The following is a 26,975-nucleotide window of genomic DNA, read 5'->3' as shown; positions in this document are numbered from 1 at the left end:
GTGTCTCCCTCTCTCTCTGCCCCTCCCCCGTTCATGCTCTGTCTCTCTCTGTCCCAAAAATAAATGAACGTTGAAAAAAAAAATTTTTTTAAAAATAAAAGAACTGGGAAATGAAGTCAAGTTTTTGATTATCTAAAGGTTTACAAACAAAAAACAACCCTTCCAAAAAACGTATGTATTAGAATCTCCAAAAAACATTTGCCCAATTTTTGCCTTATGATATAATAAATAATTACCTTATAATGTTAATAGTGTTTTTTCACTTAAGCCCTTAAGAATGCATTCTTTCAAATCCACAAACATAAATATATTTTTAATATACAGAGTGCCAAAGCTAAAGCTTACAATGTGATTTTTTTTTCTAATATCAGAAAGTTAACAGTACCAAATGGGCAAGAAACTAAATTGTATGAGTCTGAGAACTGTAAATTTTAAAAACTATCACTGGGAATGTGTACTTTTTTTTTTTTTTTTTTGTGATTTACTCTTTGTTCTTAACATGGAACTTAAGGTTGATTTAAACAGCCAGGAATCAACCAATATAATTTAACATATTAAGAAAACAAAGGAGAAAATCATGTAAATAATTCAACAGGATTATTTATAAATAATAAAACAAACAAAAAAAAAAAACAACCAAAAAAAACCCCCCAACATCCACTCATGATAAAAGTCCTGAACTAGAAAAGCAAGGGAACTCTTAAACCTGATTGTGGGTACCTACAAAAATCTGCAAGTAACATAATACTGAAGGTTTTCTACCTAAGATCAGGAACAAAGAAGGATTTCTGCTCGTATTATACCAGAGGATACAGGCAAGGTGATAACATAAGGAAAGGCATAAAGATTGGAAAGAAGAAAGAAATGGTCTTTATTTGCAGATAACATGATCTTATACATGAGTAATCCCAAGAAATCTACAAAAAACTATTAGAACTAATAAGTGAAATTAGGTCACAGACTACAATGTCAATATAGAAAAGACAAATGAGTGTCTATTGGTAACAAACAATTAGAGAATAAAAAAAAATAGGCCAAATTTGTTTACAATAGCATAAAAAATATTTAGGGTTAAATTTAATGAAAGGTGTGCAGGACTTGTATACTAAAAACTATAAAACATTGCAAAGGAAAATTAAAGAAGACCAAAATAAATGGAGAAAGATACCACATTCACAAACTGGAAAACTCATTACTGTTAAGATGCCAATTCTTCCCAAATTTATCTACAGATTCAAATGGAAATGTCTACAGGCCTTTGGAAAGGCAAAGTCAAAGAGAGGTAAAGGACCTAAATTAACCAAACCCGTCCTTAAATTGAACAAGGATGCAGGTTGTACACTCTCTGATTTCAAGGCTTACTACATACAGCACACATGACATAGATAAATCTCAAAGATGTGGAGTGAAAGGAGCCAAACCCCAAAAAACCGTATGCTCTTATGATTCAATTTGTATGAAATTCTAGGGAAGGCAAAAGTATAGTGACAGAAAGCAGATTAGTACTTGTCAAGGACTGGGGACTGGAGACTGCAGACTGAGGGCCTACAGTAGCACAAATAAAATTTTCAAGGTAATGGGGATATTCTACATCTTGATTAGGGTGGAGGTTATATGACTGCATACAATGACCAAAATTCACCAACTGTATACCTGGTGAATTTACTGCATTTAAAGTACACCTTAATAAAGCTATTAAAGCAAAAATGAATAAAACCAATATACCATTTTTGTCTTAAGATACTTATGTCTTTTTAAAGATATTATTAGATTACTGGTAATTCATTTGGATAGCCCTTAGTTTTCCAATTTACTTAATTTAATAGGAACAACTTGGGATGAATATAGATGGTCCTAAAGTCAATCAGGAAGGAGAGCAACATTTAGATAGTTTTTCCATTTAACTTACGTCAATCAAATGAATACTGACTCTTAAGTACAGATAGCTGGAAATACTACATTCTAGATACAAGATTAAACCAGACATAAATGTAAGAAGCAAGAACAAAATGTGTCTGGAAAAAAAACACTTAAAAATGTAACTCGGGGCGCCTGGGTGGCTCAGTTGGTTAAGCGTCCAACTTCGGCTCAGGTCATGATGAGTTCGAGCCCTGAGTCAGGTTCTGTGCTGACAGCTCAGAGCCTGGAGCCTGCTTCAGATTCTGTGTCTCCCTCTCTCTCTCTCTCTCTGCCCCTTCCCCACTCATGGTCTCTCTCTCTCTCGCTCTCTCTCTCTCTCGCTCTCAAAAATAAACATTAAAAAAAAAAGTAACCCAAGTTTTAGTTTTATGTACTGTTATATCAAAAAAGAATATGAATAAACTTTTAATTTTTATCAAATACATGCATATGGTTAAAAAAATCAAATACACAAAATAACTTCTACCAAAATGCAACAGTCCTCTCTTTCCAAGCCCCTCACTCCCACACCACAGCAACCACCTTCCAACTCTTTTAGTTGTTTAGGGATTACTTTTTGTTCTCTAGATAACACATCATTATTTCCGAATGTATCAAATTTTAGACAATCTGCTGACTTCCTCCTGTAACAGACAAGGATGCAGCCCCATATTCCTTTCCCCAAATTATAGTAGTGTTACATCATTTTTAGTTCTATGTAACCTCTTTACAATTTTAATCAGTATACTTCTATTTATTTCATCTTTCTGATACTAAGACTTCTATCTTTCTCCTCACCTCTCCTCTTTACACCTTCTACCTTCTAAAACTCTACCATCAAAATTGAATAGCTATTATATTAATTTTCAAACTGTAATTAAGCTATCAAGTTTGATTGTAAAAGCTAAAAATTAGTGGTATTTACAATTATTATAACAATATAGATATTGTTTATTGTAAAGCTGAGCATTATCCCATTTTCTGTCTTGTATAGACTTTTTACCTGGGTTTTTTTTTTTTTCTTTCAACAACACAGCTTTCACTTTAAATGTAGAATTTATGTTAAGTATGGCTTCTATGATTAGCTCTTAAATTCATCTATCCATTTGTTTACAAATTATTTAATGCTCAGTTGAAGGGAAGTTTTTCTTTTTTTAAGATTTTTTAATGTTTATTTATTTTGAGAGAGAGAGAGGGGGAGGGAGAGAGAGAGGAGGAGGGAGAGAGAGAGGGGGAGGGAGAGGGAGAGAGAGAGGGAAGGAGGGAGGGAGGGAAGGAGAGGGAGAGGGAGAGAGAAGTCTGACAGTGGTTTAGTTCCTGGTTCCAATTTGTCTCTAAGGCAGAACTGCTCTCCTGCTAAAATCTAAGCAGGGCTTAACCCACAAAACCACGAACAGTGGCCCTCACACCTGCCTGTGGCACCCATGCAACACCACGGTATCCCCAGAACAAGTACCTCTTTTTTGCTTCAGCTAGTTGTAGTAGGCATCGGTTCCAAACCAGTTCTAGCTTCCCAGGCACTGTGTTAGAGACTATCATAGACAGTATCTCATTAAACTCAAAGTGCTGTATCTATTAACCTGGAAAGCTACAAATACATCATAAAAGTAGGAAACAGTGTTTTCTCTGTGGCTTAGCCTGTGTCAATCGGCCTGAATTTTGTTAAAACCAAAAAAGTAGATTTCATCTGGAGTAGAGATATTATTTCTCACATTTTTTGAATTATATACAAAAATAAGTGTATCAACTGTCAAGAACTGCTGATGCATACTAACCAAAGAGCAATTACATGAGCTGAATCACAAGTCAATACACACAAGATTGCAGAGAGCCTGCATTTAACTTTACCAATAATGTCAAGACACAGGTTAAAAAATGCTAGCTGTATGTGCATCTATCTTGTGGAGAGCAATTTAGTAAAAACACCAAGATAGCCTTTAAGAGCTCTCATACTCTGACATCCTTCTAGCCTTTCTTGGACCCAACTGGGATGGTGTATTTTCACCTGAGGGGAAAACAACATATTGATTTTTTAATCCCTTCCTAACATGCACATAATTTCATACAATAGCTAAGAAGAAGATACATTTTAATAACATATCAATATAGCTCGTTTACAAACTGTTCTCTCCTACACAAGCTTTCAACATTGAGCAAAAAAACCCCCCAAAAAAATAAAACAAAAAAACCCCCCAAAAACAGAAGCACAAGAAAGGATCTCTAAGTGAAAGACCCTAATTTACTGTGACCAGGTATACTTTTGGGTATTCTTTCAGCAAATAAATTTCCGAAAAAGACGTTGTAGGAACTATTTCCCAGCTTTTTTAGTAGAGTAGCAAGCGGGGCAGGGATGGGAGAAATGACACAACAATGTGCACACATATGGACACAATGCCAGTACGTAATGAAACTTCTGTCAGCAGGCTTTTAAATGCAAATGACCATTCTCAGTCTTCCTGGTCCATAATGTAACCAATACCTTTCCTATCAGAATTCTTCTCATATTACAATTTTAAAAGATGCTAATGGTCTTCACATTGGTGTATTCTGTAACTCCTCTTTGCGAGATGAAATGCAAGTAACATTTCCAGAAAAATCGATGTTGACCTAAAAAAAAAACCACATTTAACAAAACCTATAGCAAAGCTACTGAGAAAGAAAGGTAATGGGAAGAAACGTACCAACTGATTCACTTACTCATTCAAATGCTTAGGCACCTGGCCTAGACGTACAGCCCTGAACAACACAAATGAGCTTCCCTGGCCTCAAGGAAACAGAATAGGTAGGTATGAACAAATAATTACCATCATACATGTGTGATTTAAGAGGAATCACTTAACTGACATTTAGAGAGCAAGGAAGGCACTCCTAAAAAATTTAATTTGACACTTGCAGGATTAATAGTTAATCAGGCTGGGTCAGGACTGGAGGCAATGAATGTATCTAACAAGGAGAGCAGCGGGTCTGAAGGGAGCAGGTGCAAGCTAGCAAGCATGTCTGAAGAAACGAAAGTTTAGTATTCCAGTTCTTTGACAAGTTCAGTCTATGTAAAGAGGGAAGGAATCTTGGTTCATTCAACTAAAAGACCTTTCAAAAGAAAGAGGCATAATATCAATTCGACCACCAATTTTATGCCCAAGATGCTCAAAGTTAACAAACGGAAACTATGGTTTAAGGAGCATTTGGATGAACTACTTAATACTATAATGTGACTGCAGTCTTGAATATGAATAATATTTAATCCACACTGATCCATTCAAACCTCTTAAAAAAACACCCAGTTTCACGAATACCAGCCCAAAGAGGAAGGTTTTTTCCCGTAAAAAAAAAAAAAATCTAAACAGTCAAATGTTTAAAAATGTTTCAAATTGCTTCAACGTTTATTTGCTGTAAAACAGACCATTCACAAAAAAAGTTTCATAAAGATCATATATTTGTAAACCATTCAGTAAGTGCTCTGCCTTTTTATAGGTCACTGATGTAGATGATCCAAATCTCCAAAGCTCAAGTACTCTAAACCTAAAACCCAAGGCCATAAAATGGCCGACGGAGTCTGAAGGAGTCTGAAAATAGAATTCTCCCATGGATACGTTTTATTTACCTAACCAAAATGTGAATGCGGAGAAAGATGCACTTCGTAAGTTGCTAAATGAAGACTGAGGCTCTAAAAATAAGATCGTACAGTTCTTGCTTTTCTCAGAGAAATGTGCCGTGGAGGTGAGCAACTGGCGCCGTAACGGGTGACTGTGAAAGGCGATGCCTACGTATGATGGACAACGTGGTGAGAAGGACAGAAACAGGTCTGAGGTGGGCAACACAAGTGTTAGCTGCAAGTCTCCAGGCTGGCTCAGCCTCGCGGTGCTGCTCGCCCGGCTGCAGGGCCACGACCCGGCGGGAAAGCTCCGTGGACTACTTCCTCCCCACCTATCGGGGCAGACTGAAACTTACTGCCCGCGTCTCCCTTCCTTCCCCTTCCCGTGCAGTGGGTAAGGTCCACCGAGGACCCAGGACCACAGGGTTTAACAACGAAGGGACACTCGACTCAATACGGCTCCGTTCGGGTGGCCAGAGCAGAAGTGGCCCGCTTCGGGCGGTGATGGTCTGAAACAACAGAAGAGCTTCCTACGGGAGCCTGCTTTTTTGAGAAGCATGGCGATGGGAGACAGCTAGGGGACAAAGGGCATCTGACTCTACAAGAGGAAGCCTTTGAAGAAGGAGCCGTCTACACAGTGCAGTTCCCATCATGAAACGCTCTTTGGAAGGGCATTTTCTACTCACTGCCGCACTCTACTGCTGCTGCGTTGATCTGCAGTGGTTTTGCTGCCCACATTTTTTAAAAATGGAAGACATACACTCTTTTGACTGTGAGTTTCCGCAGACTGGCTCAGGGCCTCCACAGCACAGCTTATGTGGGATACTCCACATTTCTGTCAACACCCCTACCCTGTCTTCCTCTGTCTACACCTTTTCTGCACCAGGCCAGCTCTCTGGCTTCCCCCGCTTCCTCACAGGTTACGGAGATTTGACCTGCTTTCTCCTGCCACCGCGTATGGTTTGGCCTGGCTTCCTCATTCCTATTACCCCAGAAAGTGCACGATTCTTCTTGAGGGGCCCTCGTGTACCCTCTTGGGTACACATCCTAAGCAGGGATAGAATTAGAATAACAAGTACAGAGATGCTAAAGACAATTAGCTTATACACTGAAGTTTTTGAAATTACATGCCTGAAAGTAGAATTGTTTACGCCAACTGAATACCCTGGATATTCTGGGATTATTTAAATTTTAAAAATTGTCGTCAGAAACTCTTCTACTAATGCAGCAATAATTTCTGTCAGAAAGCCACTGGAGTTTACAAAATTTAAAGTCACCGTGTTTGAGACTATACTACAGATGCTTTGGTCAGAGTAGCCCCAACTCTCCATGCTAAGATTCTCAGAGGGTGACTAAAAATCCCCATTTTTGACGGGCCATTGTATAGATCACTTTTATGTGGCTTGCTCTGGGGGCTTGGCAATTGAATTCTGTGTTTCAGGGACCCAGACGGTTAAGATTATTGAAGATTTATCCCTAAACTCTGAATTACAATCGAAAGGTCAAGATTTTTAAAACCAGAACAACTTTTATATTAAGTCACTGAGCTGTTTGCGCGGGCAACTTCTGTATAACATGCTCAGCACAGAATGTGGCAGAGCTGTGACAGTCTGGTCGGTTCCCTGAACACCAGAGGCCAGGCTGGTTCGCTCACGGTTACAGGGCACGAATGACTCACACGGCTGGGGACCAACAGCTCAGCCATCTGTCTCAACCGGAAGCAGCAACAACGCTATTGAAGATTGAGGGCCGGATTTTGTATTTTCACCATCCGTGACTTTAAAACACCGCCGACATAGCTGACGATCCTATCACATGGAGAAGCATCTGCTCACGTCACAGGCATTCTCCCTCCTCCTCCGCCTCTCTTCCTTTCCCTTCTCTTCCCTCAACACACAAACACACCTGAGCGTAAAGTAACACAAGTAACATCTGGCTCAATTCTGAAGTGACTGAGTTAGAGCTAGAGTACTATTACTCAATTTCTACTTATTAAGCACATTTCGGTAAGTTAGAATTCTGAGAAGTTAATAAAACAACTTCCAGGTTCTAGAATGAAAACGGAAACATGGGGAAAAGAGGAGACAATACTGACTCTCTGAAGGGTCATTCTGTATCCATCCAACGTACTTTTTTTTTAATTTATTTTTTTTTAATGTTTATTTTTGAATGAGAGAGAGACAGAACATGAGCGGGGGCGGGGCAGAGAGAGGGAGACACAGAATCTGAAACAGGCTCCAGGCTCTGAGCCGTCAGCCCAGAGCCCGACGCGGGGCTCGACCTCACGGACTGCGAGATGGTGACCTGAGCTGAAGTCAGATGCTTAACTGAGCCACCCAGGTGCCCCAACCCAACCTACTTTTAAGGACAGGCAGTTTTGACAACACAGAAGATGCAAACTGAAATATTCCAGGGGACCCTCAACTACTGGATAACTGTGTTTGATGCTTCCAAAGACCCAACTAAATTCTTAGTCACCTTCTACTCGGGTCTACCACCATCTAACAGAAACGAGGAGATACCATATTTATAAGCTGTCTTTTCTGAAACTGTCTTGTCTGAGCAAAGAGGATTCACAATTTGTACATAATCGTACTGTCTTTTTCACAGAAGGTGTAAGGAGGAGACAGAAATAATGGCAAATACCTTGCTTTTTATCTTTTGGCATTAAAATTACAATCCTCCCCCACAGAACTTTACCAAGACCTGTTGTTAAAGTTTAACTACTTCATAAATGTTTAAATTAGAACAGTTTTTAAACTCATCAGCCAGATAAATGAACAAGAATCTGTCAGGTAAAGACAAGTACTGGTGCAGAAGTTTTCATGCTCCCTGTCCCAGATGATGACAACGATTATTTTTTTTAAAAAGTTCTTAAAGGGGCATATTTGAATAGTACGGCAAATAAATCCTAAATTCTCTCGCTTGGATTTTTACACATAAACAGTCGATCAGTAGAATGCCTCAACTCTCAGTAACCAGCCCGTAATGGGCGTTAACAAAACAAAACAAAACAAAACAGCATTGGAGTCAGCGCCGCCTCAGCGCTGGGACCGAGGCGAAATTCTTCCTCCAAGAAAAGCTGCAGTGTCTGGATGGCTTGTATTCAGCATCGGGTTTGAACTTCGGCTCTAACGTTTACTAGTTCTGTGAGCTCAGACAACGGATTTAGCCTCGGTGGGTCTTAAGTGCATAAAGGGGATACCAGTATCTACCACACCGGTTGTGGTCAAAATTAAATGAAACTGCAGGAATAAAGGACTAGCACAATCCAGGCACTTCCATGATCTCTCCTCAGGTGGAAGAGGAAGACTCTTTTCTGGAGCAAAACTGTAAGTGAGGCCCCTCAATCTTCAAAACAGAAAGCCAGCTTGGCCACCTCTCTGATCACCTGGTCTCTAAAGCAACGAGACGATAAATCAGGACGGCATCCTTTGGTCATCTCATCTAAAAGACAACAAAGATCTAGAAATAGGCTGAAAAAGTCCATCATACAAATACAACTGACCAAAGAGATCTAAGGAACAAAAATGAAAAATGATCTTCTGCCTACGTTCAAAGGCTGTTAGGAAAGTAATAACATCCAAATGACTACCTTGCAAAACACTTAGGTTTCTTTTCTCTTTTAAATCTGACTGAAGTCTCCATTAATGAATGTTTTGATTCAAAACTAATTTAAATTTTATACAACCACTCCAGTAAAATAAAAACCTCTGAAAAGTCTGAGGTTATTATGGAAGCAACAGAATGGAACACTGTTGCCCTTTTAACTTTCTTTGCCAAATAGCTCTGATTCTGAATCACCAAGTCAACCCTCAGCTTCATAAGCTATCACTGTACTTCTGCAAGGGGGGTGGGGGGTGGGGGTGGAATTTACATCTTACGAAGGGACTATTAGAGTCTCAGAGACATTTGTTTTTTTACCCTTTTATCTTGAAATTTCAAACTTATGGTAAAGATGCAAAAATAGGACAAAGGGTTTCCATTTTATCCTGAATCCAAACTTCCCAACTGTTAACATTTTGCCACATTTGGTTCTCCCTCTCTCTGCATATTTTTTTTGAACCATCTGAAAGTAAGTTGCACACATAGTGCCTCCTTTACTCCCTACTCCCTAAATGTGTGTATTTCCTAATAAGCACATTTTATTGAAACCACAGCATGATTACCAAAGTCAGAAAATTAACATTGATAAAATACTATTATCTAATCTAAGGACTTTATTCTAGCTGGAATGCAATTTTTGAAATATGTGCCACTAGCCTTTTATTTTTGCAGTCTCTGACCAAAGAATTATTTAGATTAGGGTTCAGCAAACTGCAACCTGTGGACTGTTTTGTTTTGTTTTTTCAATATATGAAATTTATTGTCAAATTGGTTTCCATACAACACCCAGTGCTCATCCCAAAAGGTGCCCTCCTCAATACCCATCACCCACCCTCCCCTCCCTCCCACCCCCCATCAACCCTCAGTTTGTTCTCAGTTTTTTTTTTTTATTTAAAAAAAAAATTTTTTTTCAATGTTTATTTATTTTTGGGACAGAGAGAGACAGAGCATGAACGGGGGAGGGGCAGAGAGAGAGGGAGACACAGAATCGGAAACAGGCTCCAGGCTCTGAGCCATCAGCCCAGAGCCTGACGTGGGGCTCGAACTCACGGACCGCGAGATCGTGACCTGGCTGAAGTCGGATGCTTAACCGACTGCGCCACCCAGGCGCCCCTGTTCTCAGTTTTTAAGAATCTCTTATGCTTTGGCTCTCTCCTACTCTAACCTTTTTTTTTTTTTTTTCCCTTCCCCTCCCCCACGGGTTTCTGTTAAGTTTCTCAGGATCCACATAAGAGTGAAAACATATGGTATCTGTCTTTCTCTGTATGGCTTATTTCACTTAGCATCACACTCTCCAGTTCTGTGGACTGTTTTTAAAGAGGTTTTACTGGAGGGGTGCTGGGTGGCTCAGTTGGTTAAGGGTATAACTCTTGATCTTGGTTCAGGTCACGATCTCAGGGTTTGAGCTGGAGCCCCATGTTGGGCTCTGTTCTGATAGCATGGAGCCTACTCGGGATTCTGTCTCTCTCTCTCCCTGCCCCCTTCCGGCCTATACTTTCTCTCTCTCAAAAATAAATAAACTTAAAAGAATGGGTGTGTGTGAATATACTTGCAGAGACATTACAGACTTCTTTACAACATAAAAAAACTGGAAAAGTCTACATGTTCATCAATAAGCAATTGGTTACATAAATTTTGGCACACAGTGCAGTATCATGCAGAAATAAAAACAGTAACACACGTATATGGAAATAAAAATTGGCTCTCAGTATACTGTTAAGTAGAAAAGAAGGCAGGTTATAAAACACATGATCTCCTTTTATTCTTAAAAAAGAAAAACCACAGGCATAACCTGTGAATACAGTGTGTGTTTGTGTTTATAAAGGTTTTTTTTTTTTTCCTTAATGTTTACTTATTTTTGAGAGAGAGAGCTAGAGGGAGGGGCAGAGAGGGGGACAGAGGATGTGGAAGCGGGCTCTGTGCTGACAGCGGTGAGCCCCATGTGGGGCTCAAACTCACGAAATGGGAGATCATGACCTGAGCCAAAACTGGCCACTCAACCGGCTGAGCCACCCATGCGCCTCGATAAAGTTCTCCTAAAAAGTTAACAGCAGTCTCCCTAGGTAGTGGGATTATGGTTGATTTTTGCAGTTTTCTTTATAGCTTTCTGAATGTCTTCTTATAGGGGCAAAAATATATAGCTCCTACCAATTTCCAAACATACCACTTTTATCTTATGGAAACTGCTGACTTTATTGTTAAATATGCATTTCCTCAAATTTCACAAATGAGTGTATCACACAGAAACTAAAATTCTACTTCATGACACCTACACTTCCTTATGCTCCACAGTTTCCCACTTAGGCTTATGTGACATTCTCAGTGTTGATCAGTTTATACTATACATGAATGAAAGATCATTCACACATCATTCATTTAGAAAATGAGCCATCTGTCCATATGCTACGAGTCACTTGATAACCTTTAGAGAAATATAATGAATTACCCAGAAGTAGTCTTATTTACAATGATTAATAAAACATTCTTATCTCTTCTAGTATAGAGCATACTGTTTATATATAAGCAACTTTCAAATATAACCACCTATTTGTCTAGTATGATTCAATATCAGTGTAAATTAACATGCTTACAAATGAGAAACACAGCTGTCCCAAAGCCACTTTGAACCAGTCATGCTCAGTATTTATGTGGAGAAATACACAGCACCTTATGGAAATATTAAAAAGACTGACTTCATAGGACACAGGAGTTAAGTGTGGTCATTGCTGTCCTTTCCCCTGGGCCCGTGTAAGATAAAAACTTCAACCTAGTTTCACTTTCAGCCTATACATTTTTAAAGTATCTTCAATTAGTAAATGACAGAACTTCACATTTATAGTAAAATACAAAAGTGAGTGCTAGAGATCTCAGTTTAGTCCCCTACACTACTACTCCTTAAATGTTCTAAAACTATATTATTAATTACAGACCATCTAGGCTTTTTTCTATGCTATGACATTCACACTCTTTAGTCCTAAGAAGTTCTTTTTTTTTTTTAAATATTTTTATTAAAAAACGTTTTTAATTTTTTTTACATTTATTTTTGATAGAGACAGAGCACAGTGGGGGAGGGGCAGAGAGAGAGGGAGACACAGAATCCAAAGCAGACTCCAGGATCTGAGCTGTCAGCACAGAGCCCGACACAGGGATTGAACTCACAAACTGTGAGATCATGACCTGAGCCAAAGTCAGATGCTTAACTGACTGAGCCACCCAGACGCCCCCTAAAAAACTTTTTTTTAAACATTTATTTATTTTTGAGAGAGAGAGAGAGAGAGAGAGAGAGAGAGAGAGAGGGGGAGGGAGGGAGAGGGAGAGAGAACACGAGTGGGGAAGGGGCAGAGAGAGAGGGAGACAGAATCCGAAGCAGGCTCTAGGCTCTGAGCTGTCGGCAGAGCCTGATACGGGGCTCAAACCCACAAACTGCAAGATCGTGACCTGAGTTGAAGTTGGATGCTTAACCGACTGGGCCACCCAGGTGCCCCTGATGTTTGTTTATTTTTGAGAGACAGAGAGAGACAGAACACAAGCAGTGGAGGGCAAGAGAGAGAATCCCAAGCAGGCTCTGTGCCGTCAGCCAGAGCCCAATATGGGGCTCAAACTCACACACCTCGAGATCAAGACCCGAGCTGAAACCAAGAATCAGAAGCTTAACCCACTGAGCCACCCCGTCGCCCTCAACTGGCTGATATTCTTAAAAAATCACTACTGGGCCCTTAAGTCTTAAACAAACAGACGCTACGCCATGAGTGAAGAAGCTATTCCCTCATCCCTCATGAGCTATGTCGTCATCTTATTACATGAAGGATTTAAAAGGATATATAAAATATCAGCACTAAAATTATAGCAGCAAAGCAGGTGGCATTTAGGTCAAATTCAATAACAGTTGCTATTATAGTTATTATGTGCCAAGTGTTTTACGGGTATTTTACCCTTATACTGTTACTATTACCTCTTTTAGAGATGAATGAACTTGTTCCACAGGCACAGAACTAGAGTGAAAAGAACTCCGATCTGCACCCACCACCGGCGGGGATGATGCAGTAATTAAGAGTAGCAGTTCTGGGGTCACAGTGCCTGGGTCTGCACACTACCTTTACCACTTGCAAACTGGGGGATCTCAGTAAGCTACTTTCTCTGTGTTTCCTCGTATATGAAATGGAGATGATGGTGCCTATTCTCATGGAGTGGCTATGAGAATTAAATGGTTCTGCATATAGGGTCTTAAAATGACTGACACAAGAAATGGCTCAGCTCTTGTTACTGCTCTTAACTACCACCAGACTGAACATGTGTGGGAAATGGGCAGGGAAATGTATACTATGCAGGATCTCTGGTAACACCCAACACTTTCCTAATTGTTTATTTCTTTGTTCTGCATCCCGTATCTGGGTATATGACTCAGGAAATGAGCTAGTTGGCTAAGTGGGTTTCTATGGGGAGGTGCTACTGTGCCTTGAACAGGATGCTTTAGTTCATGACAAGGTATGGACCGAATCAATCAGTTTTATTTGGATCACAGTAAACTGGAGGGTCCCTAGGAATAGACTTCAAAAACAATGTTTCAGTTTCATTATTTTATTAACTTGTTCTCAAAAGCTATTCCAAAAAATATTTAGATTCATACTATTTTTTGTGTGAAATGATTCTGGTTCTCTTTATCCTATTTGAAAAAGAGATCCAGGGGCGCCTGGGTGGTTTAGTCCGTTAAGTGTCCAACTCTCGATTTCAGCTCAGGTCAAGATCTTATAGTTGTGAGATCAAGCCCTGCGTCGGGCTCTGTGCTGGCCATGAAGCCTGCTTAAGATTCTCTCTCTCCCTCTCCCTTTGCCCCTCCCCTGCTCACACTCACTCTCTCAAAAAAAAAAAAAAAAACCAAAAACACAAAAAAACAAAAAAAAAAACAAAGAAAAGAAAGAGAAAGAAAAAGAAAAAGAGAGACCTCTAAAAACAATTCCAAATAAAGTGTTCAACTTACTAGATGTTAAAACCTTAAGTGACAGCACTGAAAATATAAAAAGAACAAACGGTAGATCAAAGTGGCACATGACAAAAATTCCATCTCTAGACTGACCTTTGATAAACTCTGGACTTCAATGAGATCTTCTCTCTCCTCCTCCTCAAGGCTCCAGTCTTTATGGCTTCCTCCCTCCCTCTCCAAAAACCCCTTACTTCCAGTGGTATCCAAGCCACATTGATTCTCTTTTCCATTTTTATTGCCACTATTCTGGCCAGACTTTCATCACCCCTCCTCTCTACTATTTCTCATCTTTCTTTGTCAGATCATCCTGGACTTACCCATTTGCTGCCAGATTTAGTAAAGCAATTATTTACTGTATACTATATGCCAGGTACTAAACTAGACATCTCACTACAGAGAATTTCCTTTACCCCTCCTACAACCGTGTGAAGCACTCTCAGTCCCTTTTATAGAGGAAAAAAGTACTTGTGGATGAGATGGGCTTCGGGACTTTGACTAAGATCATGCTGCCAATAAGTGACCCAACCAAGACTCAAATTCAGAGCCAAGACTGCCTTAAAGCAAGATTCCGATGAGACCACTTTCGTTCGAAAAGCTTCCGTAACTCCTACTGTCTTACACAGTAAGAACCAAACTTCTTAGTCTGGTATTTAAAGCACTTCTATAATACAGTCCAACCCTTTTACTGTCTTGTATAGTCTACCTACACTACCATATTCTTTGGTCAACCTGGGCAACACGTATTCTTTGTCTGGGTTTACCCCATGTCCTCCACCTTGAAATGCCCTCCCTACCATCTTGAAATACTACATGTACCTGGGAGGCTTGGCTCAAATGTCACCTCCAATTCTTTCTTGGTTTTCCTAGAAGAACGCTATCTCCCCTCCAGTGGAACCTCCTAGTATTTCGCTCTGAAACGCCCTTAGAGCGTTCAAATGCTAATAGTAATACTCATGCTCACCAAACTGTTGTCTCATTTCCTCACTGCTTATCTTCCTTGAAGGAAAAGACCATACTCTCACTGCTTACACCTCATATTCAGCTTCTTTTTCATATTCACACAGTGCCTTGCATTCATTTGGAGAGTTGATATTTCTATATTGCAACCCAAGTTCCTACTCTTTTCACACCATTTCACAATCATATTAAACACACTAAGAAAATATGAGACAGGGAACCGCATCCCTCATTTTTAACCGAGATGAACTTTAAGAGTGGAAATGCCACATAGGATTTACTACTAAAGCTTAAAAGGCCGGTAGTTTACTTAAGAAGCCAAATTATAGAACATTACATATGGTTAAAATTCCACGGAGTCCCTACTGTATTCATAAATGCTATCAAACTGAACTAAACCAGAGTTTTCATAAAAACTGGCATTTTCAAAAAAGCTTTATTTGCTTTAATCTTTTTCTTCCTTTTGATAAGATTAAGATTGTAAATGGCAAATGGTTAAATAGGAACACCAAATTGCTATCTGCAAGGCATCTGGCCTTAAGCAAACACACCAAAATGCCAACTCTGAAGCTTCTAGCCTAATGTGTTTACAAATTTGTCTGTCTCAGATATTCTTACTTGAAATCACTTCTTTACGGAACTCATTTTTTACTTTTTCTATATATATTCAACAAATTGTGGATAGATCTGGATAGCTATCATTCAGCAAGACTTCTGAAGCTCTCCAAAACCAAAAGGGAAGTAAGGCAAGTAAAATTTTAGATCACACAGTCATTTTATCTATGCTACACTGAACTGTATACATAGAGTAAGAGGTTCTTTTAATGTTTTAAATAATACCGTTATACCATTATGTGCCATATTTGTAAACTAAAACCCTCACTGTAAAAACCAGGCTTTTCCCAGAAGGAATGTTGAGCAGTAAACTCAACACAATGACTTTGTGACTAAGTCATGCTGAAACCTAGAATCTAGAAGAGAAAGGGTTGAGGGTAAATGGAGGCTCTCATGGCTAGTCAGTCATCTTCAGTATTCGCAGAAACATTTACTGAATACCCCACTGAATGCCAATGCTGTAAGCAAAAACAATCATGCTGTCTGCTGTAAAGAAAGATCCTGGCAGAGATAACACCAATCAAATTATCATACAATATAAGTATCAGTTCCCAACTATGAGAAACATTCCCAAGGACTTTCAGGCTCATTAGGCTACGTTTCTTTCCCGAGGAATGACGACTGACTGATAGATCAGTCAGGGTCTGATAAGGAAACAGAAAACACCTAAGTATTTGAAACAGAGGGACTTCACAACAGGGCAATGGCTACTCAGTGACAGAACCAAAAGCCAAACAGGAGACAGTCAAGGGACTCCGATACTAGCAAAAGTCACAAGTCACTACCAACCTTTGGCTGGAAGGACAGAGGGAGGAAGTGGTATTAGTAGACGCCAGCAGCTAGGACCCCCCACATAAGCAGGAAACATAACAGTGCTGTCCTAGGAGAAGCACGGAGCCCTGGAGGAGAGACAGCAGCTTGCCAAACATGTCTGTTGTCCAAGGCAGACGGGAAGAGGAAGAATATCGTGGCTTCCCCAGTCTACTCCCATCTCCCATCAGAGCTTCCCATTGGTCAAACCCAGCTGAGAGTCAATGGACACTAAGGCCTTCGAAATACTACCAGCAGCGGTCAGCCCTGTCAAGATGCGGTGTAGGGAAAGGCCCCAATAAGCTAAGGGCTGCCACAGAGATCTGAAGAATGGGGACAGGCACAGGTGTACACGTGGAAAAGGTGTTGGCAGAAGCGCGCACATGTTCAAAGGCTGTGCGGTAGACGGAGAATGGCAAGTGTGAAGGAGTGAAAGGTGGGCAGCACGGCTAGAGCTGGATGGAGAGAAGGGAAGACTGGAGATAGAGGCCAGACCAGAGAGTATTTTCGGGGGCACATCAAGGAGGCAACTGAAGGATCAGATTTGTATTTCAGAATGGTCACTCACCCTACCCTTGCCCTCCTAGGACACTGAACAACCGGAACAGACCAGGGATTCTACTACGTGCAGTACACATAGCATAAAAAGAATACAGCATCTTTGTGTCCCTGTGAAGTCTACCGGCAAGTGTGGTGTGCAGAACTGTCAAAGACCTTTTAAGTATCTTTCTTTTAGCATTTATATCACCTGATCATCATCAGGGACACAGATTTATCTTCACTGCCCCACAGACCTAGTTCCTTACTCAGTATATCTGTCAATCATCCTACTGCTTACTGTTTGTATTTACATGCTTCTATTAATTGTTTACCCACCTTTGTATTTTCAGCTGAAGAACACTTTTTCCCATTCATTTATCTATGGCTCTGCCATATTAATTTTGCTTCTTTCGCCCCACATTATCTAGCTCTCATAGATTTCTTATATTATAGAAAGAAGAAATGTGCAAATAATTAATTCTATGAGAATTTCATGGTTTTTAAGTAAGTGTCCTGATTTCATGACACCCAGTTTTATGAAAGGCTGAATTTGTTTTGGAGGCACAAAGACATACGTATTTCTTTAAGGATCCTAGATCTCATATATTTTAGGCATAGTTTGGAATTCTTTCTTATGTAATTGTCCTAAGAGCTTTTTCTTCACTTTGTTCCTCTTAGCTTGGAGCATCTTAGAAAAGTCTAGTGCCATATGCAAATCTCAGTATTACATCGTACGTCCTTCTTCTTGGTCTGTGCTGTCCAATGTGGTAGCCACTAGCTATCCGTGGCTACTGGGCACTTGAAGTGTGGTTAGGCTGAATTGTGATGTGCTGTAATTATAAAATATGCACCAGATTTCAAATACTTTTAAATTAAAACAAAAAAACCCTCATTTTTTTTTATGTTGATCATATGTTGAAATAATATTTTGGGGACATGGGATCAAATAAAACATTACTAAAATTAAGTTCACGTTTATTTATTTATTTAGAGACAAAGCATGCATGCAAATGGGGGAGGGGCAGAGAGAGACAGGGGAGAGAGGGAGGGAGGGGGAGAGAGAGGGAGAGAGGGAGAGAGGGAGAGAGGGAGAGAGGGAGAGAGGGGGAGAGAGAGAGAGAGAGAGAGAGAGAGAGAGAGAGAGAGAGAGAATCCCAAGTAGGCTCTGCACTGTCAGCGTAGGGCCCAATGCAGGGCTTGAACTCACAAACCATGAAATCATGACCTGAGTTGAAGTTGGACACTTAACCAACTGAGCCACCCACGTGCCCCTATATTTACTTCTTAAAATGTGGCTATAAGAAAATTTAAAATCACCTAAATGGTGTACATTTCTATTGGATAGCGCGGTTTCAGATCATTGGTGAAAACTGACCAAAGTTCTGGACTCAACCATTCAGGGTATTACACCTGGTTATCCTTACTCATAAGGCAGCTCTGTGACAAAATATTCTCCTACTAATAAAATTATATGGGAACCTTCTGTATGGCTCTTCATCAAAAAAATTCTGAAGGGTCCCCTGGGTGGCTCAGTTGGTTGGTTACACATCCGACTCTTGGTTTTGGCTCAGGTCAGGATCTCACAGTTCCTGTGTTCAAGCCCTACATCGGGCTCTGCACTGGCAGCATGGACCCTGCTTGGGATTCTCTCTCCTCCTCTTCTTCCTCCTCCTCCTTCTTCTTCTCTCTCTCCACCCCTCCCTCACTTGTGCTGTCTCTCTCAAAATAAATAAATAAATAAATAAATAAATAAATAAATAATTTCTGAAAGTTGAAATGCATTTACTGTTTCCATTTCTTCTATATGCTTGTTTAGCATTATAATATTAGACTCTAATCCCTATCTCTAGGGAATGAGTTCCTTATATATTATCACATTTTCTTCCGACTGATTACCTGCCTTCCACCATGTGTTTCCTGTATTCAGTTGCCCTAACCTTTACTCTGGAAGTATAAGGAGACTCACTGGGCTCTAAAAGAGATTGCCTCTGAGTCAGGTTCAGTTCTTAGGCAGCAACTAAGCATGGCTGATCTTATTAGGAAAGTCCTTTCATTCAAATCCCATCTCTCTACAGTTTCAGAGCTCTCCTTCTCTGTTCTAAACTGATTCCACTACCGCCACTCCCAAACTATCTTCTAGTTATTAGACTACCACTCGGTTCAGTTCTTGTTAGGGGCAGTGGGATTTAACGCAACAAGTATAGATCCTACAGGCAAAAAGCTTTGGCTCTTTGTGTATGAGAAAAGTATTTCATAGACTCATGTTACATATTTGGTTCCTATGCCTCCTTTCTTACACTGACAGTTTTTTGAAAGCAGGAATCATTTCCTCAAATGTCTCTTTAATTATAAGGGTGTGTTTAAAAAGAAAATTGAGGGGACCTGATATGACCGATCTTTCAAAATCAGATCCTTTAAAAAAATGAGGTTTTGATTGGGAAGTAGCAGTGGAGAGGAGGAAAGGTACCACCCAAGTCAAACAGAGAGATAAAGCCTAGAATCTAGGAGGCGAAATCCTCTTTCATAACCTGGGGTGTGGCTGACCCGGTCTAAGGCCCTCCTCACAGCAGCCACCGAATACAAGCTGCCCGTTGACACCACATTGCTCCGAAGGGAACATACTCACTGTGATTAAGAGTTCCAAATGATCATTTACGGATTCTCCCCAACTGTTAGCTGAATGCTCTTTAGGGACTTATTACTTCCTATTTTTCAGGAAGATCTAAAATATCATGACAGCTCCTAATGCCTTCAACCACAGTTCCCTGTTACCTGCATATTGCGCCATAGAAGACATGAAGTGCTTCTATTTATGCTGAACACGTGACCATTCCAATATCTCTCTTCTGTCCATCCTATTGTACCTTCAGGGACCCAGAAGGTTCTTTTCTAATTCCCTGCCCCTATCAAAACAGGAAGAGACCCATATTCTTTTTAATTATGCACTTCTATCCCAATATAAGAAAAACTCCCTTAAAAAAAAAGTCCTCAGACAGATGTGAATATTTTTTTATGGTAAGACTATGGACTGGGCACATAAAATACATTCATAACCCTTTGCCCTGGACTTCTACTTCTAAAAGGCTAAAAAACAATGATTGGCCATACTTCCCTGCTGCTGGGGACAACACGTGACTCAGTTCTAGCAATGAGATTTAAGTGGAAGTCCTTGGGAGGAGCTTCCAGGAAAGCATTTAAAAAGGACAAAACGTGGCTGATACGTACCTTCGGCAGGCTTTAGGCCTCACCCTTTTCCTTGAAGGGTGGATCCCTAGGGGTGCACTAGACATCTTACAGCCATGAGGACAAAAATCCCACGCTAAGCCTGATGGGGGAGGAAGCCAGGTAAGAGCTGGGCTCTGTTCTTACAGCCTGGCACACGAGGCAAGTCTTGTTCTTGCTTAAGCCACTATTCGCTTGCTTTCGCTAATACTTGCAGCTAATACATTAAAACTGTTCGTCTGTACCTCCCAACACTTGTGCAAACACTACAAATCTAAAGAATTCGTGTAGCATTATTATTAATGATCTTCCACTATCAGCAACATGATAAGGTACATATAATGCTTTAAAGACTCACAGACACGTTTAAAATACGGAAAGAATTAGTTTTTCTTTCTTTCTACATTTTCACTCAAACTAGTGGATCACTTCACTGAACCCATTTCAACATTTAAAAAATGAATTTAGGGGTACGTGGGTGGCTCAGTTGGTTAACCGTCTGACTTCGGCTCAGGTCATGACCTCACGGTTTGTTGAGTTCAAGCTCCGCGTCAGGCTCTGTGCTGACAGCTCGGAGCCTGGAGCCTGCTTGGGATTTTGTGTCTCCCTCTCTCTCTGTCCTTCCCTTGCTCTCGTTGTCTCTGTCTCTCAAAAATGATGAATAAATGTTAAAAAAATTTTTTTTTAACTAATTTAAACCTGAAAACTGTATTTATACAAAAATAGCTTCCAAACTCATCAAATACTTTCACATACTTATTTTTTACTGATATTCTTTTTTCTATCCCAATTTGCAATATATTGCCAATTATCTAATCCTATTCTGCAATGTTTTATGAAGAACACAATAAATTCTCCTCCCCAGAGTTATTAAATTCAGACATATGTAATTTAATGCCTGGAGACACTTAACTGCTGCTGACACTTTCAACACCAGATGTAATTAGTAACCTGGAATTCTTTCTCCAAAACTACCTATGACATATATAAAGACCTAAAATTATAACTCAAGATTAAAGTCTCACTAACCTTTGCTGTAAAATATTAAAGATGTCTAATCTCATATCTTTGCAAATAGAATAAAGGAAACTGAAAATGCCAACAGCAATGGCAAATTATGACCATTTCATACCTGTATAAAACAATAATGCTTTTCCATGTATTCATGTAATTCAGAACTGGTTATTTTATTCCTCTGAGGAGTTGCTTCACATTGTTTGAGATGTAACTTAGAAGAAAGCTAGGGTATGAACAACCATCAAAGACATGGGAGACTTTCTTCAAAACCACTATTTGGACCATGTAATTCCCAGGCTCAGAATCTTCAATAGCTCCCTACCACTTTCATAAATTCACACTCTGTGGCCCATCCTCCTCTTCCAGATTTACTCCTCCCTATTTTCCCACCCTGACCAAAATCACTCTAGTTATTCCAAAAGGATTTCATACTACTCAATTTTTATGTAAGGACATTCACAAGAGTTATTACAGAAAGAAATGAGAAACAATTTAAGGTCAAAAGAACGTCCAAAGAATATCACATTACCACTAAAAGCCACATTCTTCAAGAGCATGAAAATATGCTTATAGATCTATTTAAAAAATTGAGAACTGTGACTATTTTTTAAAATGCTACAAAGAACAACATTATTCTAGGAAAACCAAAACCCATTACTACTATTATAAAAGTTAGGTAGCATAGTTCAAAAGTATTTCTTCACCATAATGAAGACGTAGTAGAGAAATAGTTTTCCCAAATACTGGCTACAAAAAATAATCACAGGATTGTCTATATTGCCACCAAGAGTTAAATTTAATAGAAACAACTAAATATATAAGCACACCTTTAAAGAACAGAACTATAATTTATTCCTGCAAAAAACTATTGATGCGCTAAATGGATCTTGGCTTTCAAAACACTAAAAGTAATTCCAGAGAGGTTTGGGGTTTCAAGCAGCACTCTTGGAATTTTATTATTACCAAGCCCATAATATTTCAATATATGCTTAGTAAATTAAATAAACTGCTTAAAAAAAATAAATAAATAAAGGCTGTGGTTCCCTTAGGGAAGAGACTCGCCCGCCCCAACAACCCTGCCCCGATTACAGCCGTAACATTCTGGAATTCTGTTTCCATTGTGTAACTTCAGGGGCTTAATAAAGAAATTCTGTAGACAACATTTTGATAAATGCTCTAAATCTTTAATAGACTAGATTTATGCAAATTGCAAGCAGCACATAATAATTGCTATTAAAACTGCTATTCAGAATATCAGAAAATACCAACTCATTTTAGAAACAAATTAACCAATAACTAGTGACAATTTTTATTCATTTAAGAACCCAAAGAATCTAACACGTCCAATTAAAACGTGTTGAGAGTAAAGCACTATTTTTGTTTATCTTTAATTCTAACATTTAAAATATTTTAAAAGCCTTTTCAGTCTTGCAATTTAGGTAACTTTTTTTTTTAATAAAAAAAACAAACCAGAACTCTAAGTCCTTCATACACCAGAAGTATATCAAATCCATTCTCTTCTATCTCCTCAGCTACCACCTGGTTAAAGTAAACACCACTTCCCTAGACACCTCCTAACGGATCTCTCTTTAGGTGCACTCTTATCCTCCTCCAATCCTTGGTCTACACAAGCAGAACATTTTGTACAAAATGTACACAACATCACGTCACTTGTCATCTGAAAACTCTCCCACCACAAATAACGAAATTCAAACTCCTTACAAGATGACGCATGACTCTTTACCTCACGTACCACGCTCCAGAGACACTGGCTTCTGTCCTCACACACACCAAGCGTGTCCCACCTGCGTTCACACACTGGCTGTTCCCTTTGCTGGAAATGCCTTCCACTCCCTCAACCCCCAAACTCCACGTGGCTTGCTCCTCTTCATGATTCGGGCCCCATCTCCAGTGTCGGGTTGTCAGATTTAGCATATAAAAACTGGGGGAATACTTTTAACAACAACAAAAATTATTCACTGTTTATCTGAAATTCTATCTGAATGGATGAACATCCTGTGTCAGTGTCATCTTTTTAGAGGTCTTCCCTAAAGAATCTCCTTTGTCACAACCCCATTTTCTTCATAGTATCTGTCCATCTCTGGAAATTACCTTGTTCATGTCTTCGGTCTACCCATTTATTGTCATTTCTACCTCCATCCTAAACACGTAGTTCACCTCTCCCCTCTTCTAACCATCCTGCCAAACCTCCACCCCATATTAGCACCACAAAACAGGTCTTTTCTTAATTTGAACTGTTTCCTCAGCACACAGTGCCTAGTAGAAAGTAAGCATTCATAGAGCATCTATTGAATGAAAGAATGCTCTAAATTTACTGCTAAGAGGCTTAGAATTATTCTAATTCCATCTCTGTGAAACAATTTGAAAGTTCTAGAAGTAAAATCAGCCTAGGTTTCTTATGCGAGCAAGTGATCTGAGTACTACAGTTTTATGTGATTCATTTTATCGCCGATGTGTATTGCAACAAGACAAATACGAGCTGTTCATGCTTATTTGCACATAACCAAAAATAACTCTAGGGACAGAGAAACATTATTAAAAGCATACTTAGAAAACACAAACTTTATGAAGATATAAAACTATGCAAATTCACTTTACCGTCTTAATCGAACTCCTCTGTTTTTCTTCCCAAACACCACTGCTCAACTCAAGCGTACAGTGAATATTTGCCTCTCTGTCATAGGATCCAAAAATGAGTAACCTGCAGGATAAAAATAAAACAAGGAGACTATTACACCAGTTCTAGGAGATAAAATTTTCTTTCTGATTATACCAAGAAGTAGCAAGTTACTCCATTACTACTTATAATTTTGGTAACAAAAAAAAAAAAAATTAAGTCAAACACTTAGCACACCCTCTAGTGGAAAAGGGAAGTAAAGCTAAAACTAGGTGAAATTCAGGACAAGCTTTTCTCAGCAGCTAGATCAAATAGAAAAATCGCAGATATTCACGAGGTGAACAAACTGACCAGACATCTATACATAGTAGCAGAAGCTACAGACCTTCAAATCTGACCGTTGAATTTAAAAAACAAGTTAGAGAGTGACTCACATAGTACGATACCACCTCTGTAAAAATGACACACACATAAAATAGTACAACATAGTTGCTTATGAACATACCCACACACTTCTCCGTCTACTAACATGACTTTAGGCAAATTATTTACCTTCTCAAAACCCGTCGCTTTCTCTGAAAAATTCAGGGCAAAAATAATACCACTTAGAGCTGTCGTGAGAACAAAAGAAGACAACGCATGCCAAAGCATTCAGTACAGCACCTAGCAAACAGTAAGTGTTCAATGAAGTGTTTGCTATTTCTATTATCTTGAGAATAATTGTCAAGGAATAAGTGAATCGCCTGATTTTACTGTTTAATATTCATATCTAAAAAGGAAATCTCAGGTCCAATCTTGAGATGACATAAAGCAGTTTTACCACTAAAGGAAAAAAATATTACCCAGATGTCTAGCTTCCATATTACCTATCTTCTAAAGCAGAACATAAGTCTGCCAATGTGTTTCAGGAGTAAGCTTCAGAATAGCTTTAGAATTAATCAACATTTGACTGCTACTCTGTTACTTTATGTCTACACAAAGATCATGGGGGTAGAAGTGAGATAATCATTTTTAAAAGTAGATAAAACACATTAGATGGGCACTCAGTTGGTTGAGTGTCTGACTCTTGATTTCGGCTCAGGTCATGATCTCACAGTCGTGAGATCGAGCCCTGCATTGGGCTCTGAGCTGGCAGTGCGGAGCCTGCTTGGGATTCATTCTCTCTCCCTCCCTCTCTATCTTTCTATCTCTCTCCCCCACTCCCCACCTCCACCCCTGCCCTGCTTATGCGTGCATGTGCATGCACGTGCTCTCTCTTAAAATAAACTTTAAAAAGGGGCACCTGGGTGGCTCAGTGAGTTAAGCGTCCGACTTCAGTTCAGGTCATGATCTCACAGCTCGTGAGTTCGAGCCCCGTGTTGGGCTCTGTGCTGACAACTCAGAGCCTGGAGCCTGATTCGGATTCTGTGTGTGTGTGTGTGTGTGTGTGTGTGTGTGTGTGTGTGTGTCTCAAAAATAAGATTAAAAAATTTTTTTTCAATTAACTTACAAAAAACCCACATTAGAGTAATAGGAGAAAATTGTGTCCTAAGGCTGGAGACTTTGAGCAAATCATGTCCATACCTCACAAACCGGCTTCATAAACTAAAAAGTCCGAATATACTCATGGGAAAAGAAATCTCTACACTCAAATAGTTTTTAATCTTAAAAGGATATTTAATGGTGCTTAACAACCTACTGCCAAAAACATCACAAAGATTCATAATTATAAAATACTGAGTTTATAAAAAGCAGCTCTGCTGCCACCATCTGTTCAAAAGAGTCAACTACCTACGGGCCTTTCTGGTCACGCAGAGAAGGCTTATGCACCAGCTAATGCTCCCAAATTCCCAAAAGATACTAATCTTCAGGATTCGGGAATGATAAAGCAATTCTCAGAATCCATCCCTGAAAGCACAGAAGTTTTTTCCTATTTTTATGTTTTTCATAACACCTTTTTAACATTTAAAAAAAATAACACAAAACGTATTAATTCAAAATGAGTTACGGACTTAAACGTAAGAGAAGAAAACATAAAAACAAATCTTTGTGACCTTGATTTGGACAATGGTTTCTTAAGATGGGACAGCAAAAGCACAAGTACCAAAAAAAAAAAAAAAAAAGATAAATGGGACTTCAATGAAATTAAAATTTTTGTACTTCAAAGGACATGACCAAGTAAGTGAGAAGACAGTTCACAGAATGGGAGAAAATATCTGCAAACTGTGTATCTCGTATGGGTCTAGTATAACCCAATTTAAAACTGGACATTTCTCCAAACAAGATATGCAAAGAGCCAATAAGCACATGAAAATAGGCTCGACCGCATTAGCCACCAGGGAAATGCAAATCGTAGCCACGGAGAAATGCCACTTCGCACTCATAGATGGCTAATAAAAAAAGGAGACAACAAATACTGGTGAGGATGTAGAGAAATGAATCTTTATACTTTGCTGGAGGGAATGTAAAATGGTGCAGCCACTTTGAAAAAGTTCGTCAGCTCCTCAAAAAGTTAACGTATGACCCAATAATTCCATTCCTGGGAAATGAAATCAGACATTCACACAAAAACTTAACATGTATGTTCACAGCAGCATCATTCATAATAATCAAACCATGAAAACAACCCTTCAGGCCCATCAACTAAGGAGAGGTAAATAAAACGTGGCATAGACACACAATGAAATATTATTTGGCAATAAGAGGAAATTAAGTAAGGATACATGCTCCGATATGCATGAACCTTGAAAAGATGCTACGTGAACGAAGCCAGTCACAAAAGACCATATACTGTATGATTCCACATTTATATGGAATGTTTGGAGTAGGCAAATGAAGAGACAAAGTAAATTAGTGGTTACTTGGGGCTGGGGGAGGAGGACTAGTGGGGAACGGGGACTGGCTCCTACTGTGTATGGGGTTTCTGTAGGAGGGACAAAAATATTCTAAAATCGGATCATGGATCATGAGGACGGTTGCACAACCCTGTGAATGTACTAGAACACAACAAATCGTACACCCTGCATGGATGGATCGTATGGTATGTGAATTATGTCTTAATAAAACTGATTAAAGAGAAAAAGAATAACGCGTGATCATAACGACAGTAAATCAGTAGG

The 26,975-nt window shown here is 39.4% G+C and overlaps 1 protein-coding gene across 1 annotated transcript in view; it reads right to left on the bottom strand.

Moving 5' to 3' along the window:
• The window catches only part of PDZD8 (PDZ domain containing 8), a 72,828-nt gene that overhangs the window by 10,144 nt on the left and 35,709 nt on the right, over positions 1 to 26,975 (bottom strand). The window contains exon 3 of the mRNA XM_030333995.1: positions 23,859 to 23,961. Within this exon, the coding sequence (XP_030189855.1) occupies positions 23,859 to 23,961 (103 nt within the window). The remainder of the gene's footprint in view (positions 1 to 23,858; positions 23,962 to 26,975) is intronic.

Source organism: Lynx canadensis, chromosome D2 (assembly GCF_007474595.2).
Source record: "Lynx canadensis isolate LIC74 chromosome D2, mLynCan4.pri.v2, whole genome shotgun sequence".
NCBI classification, from domain to species: Eukaryota; Metazoa; Chordata; class Mammalia; order Carnivora; family Felidae; genus Lynx; species Lynx canadensis.
Note: the sequence above shows the minus strand (reverse complement) of the source record. Positions and strands in the feature narration are given on the sequence as shown.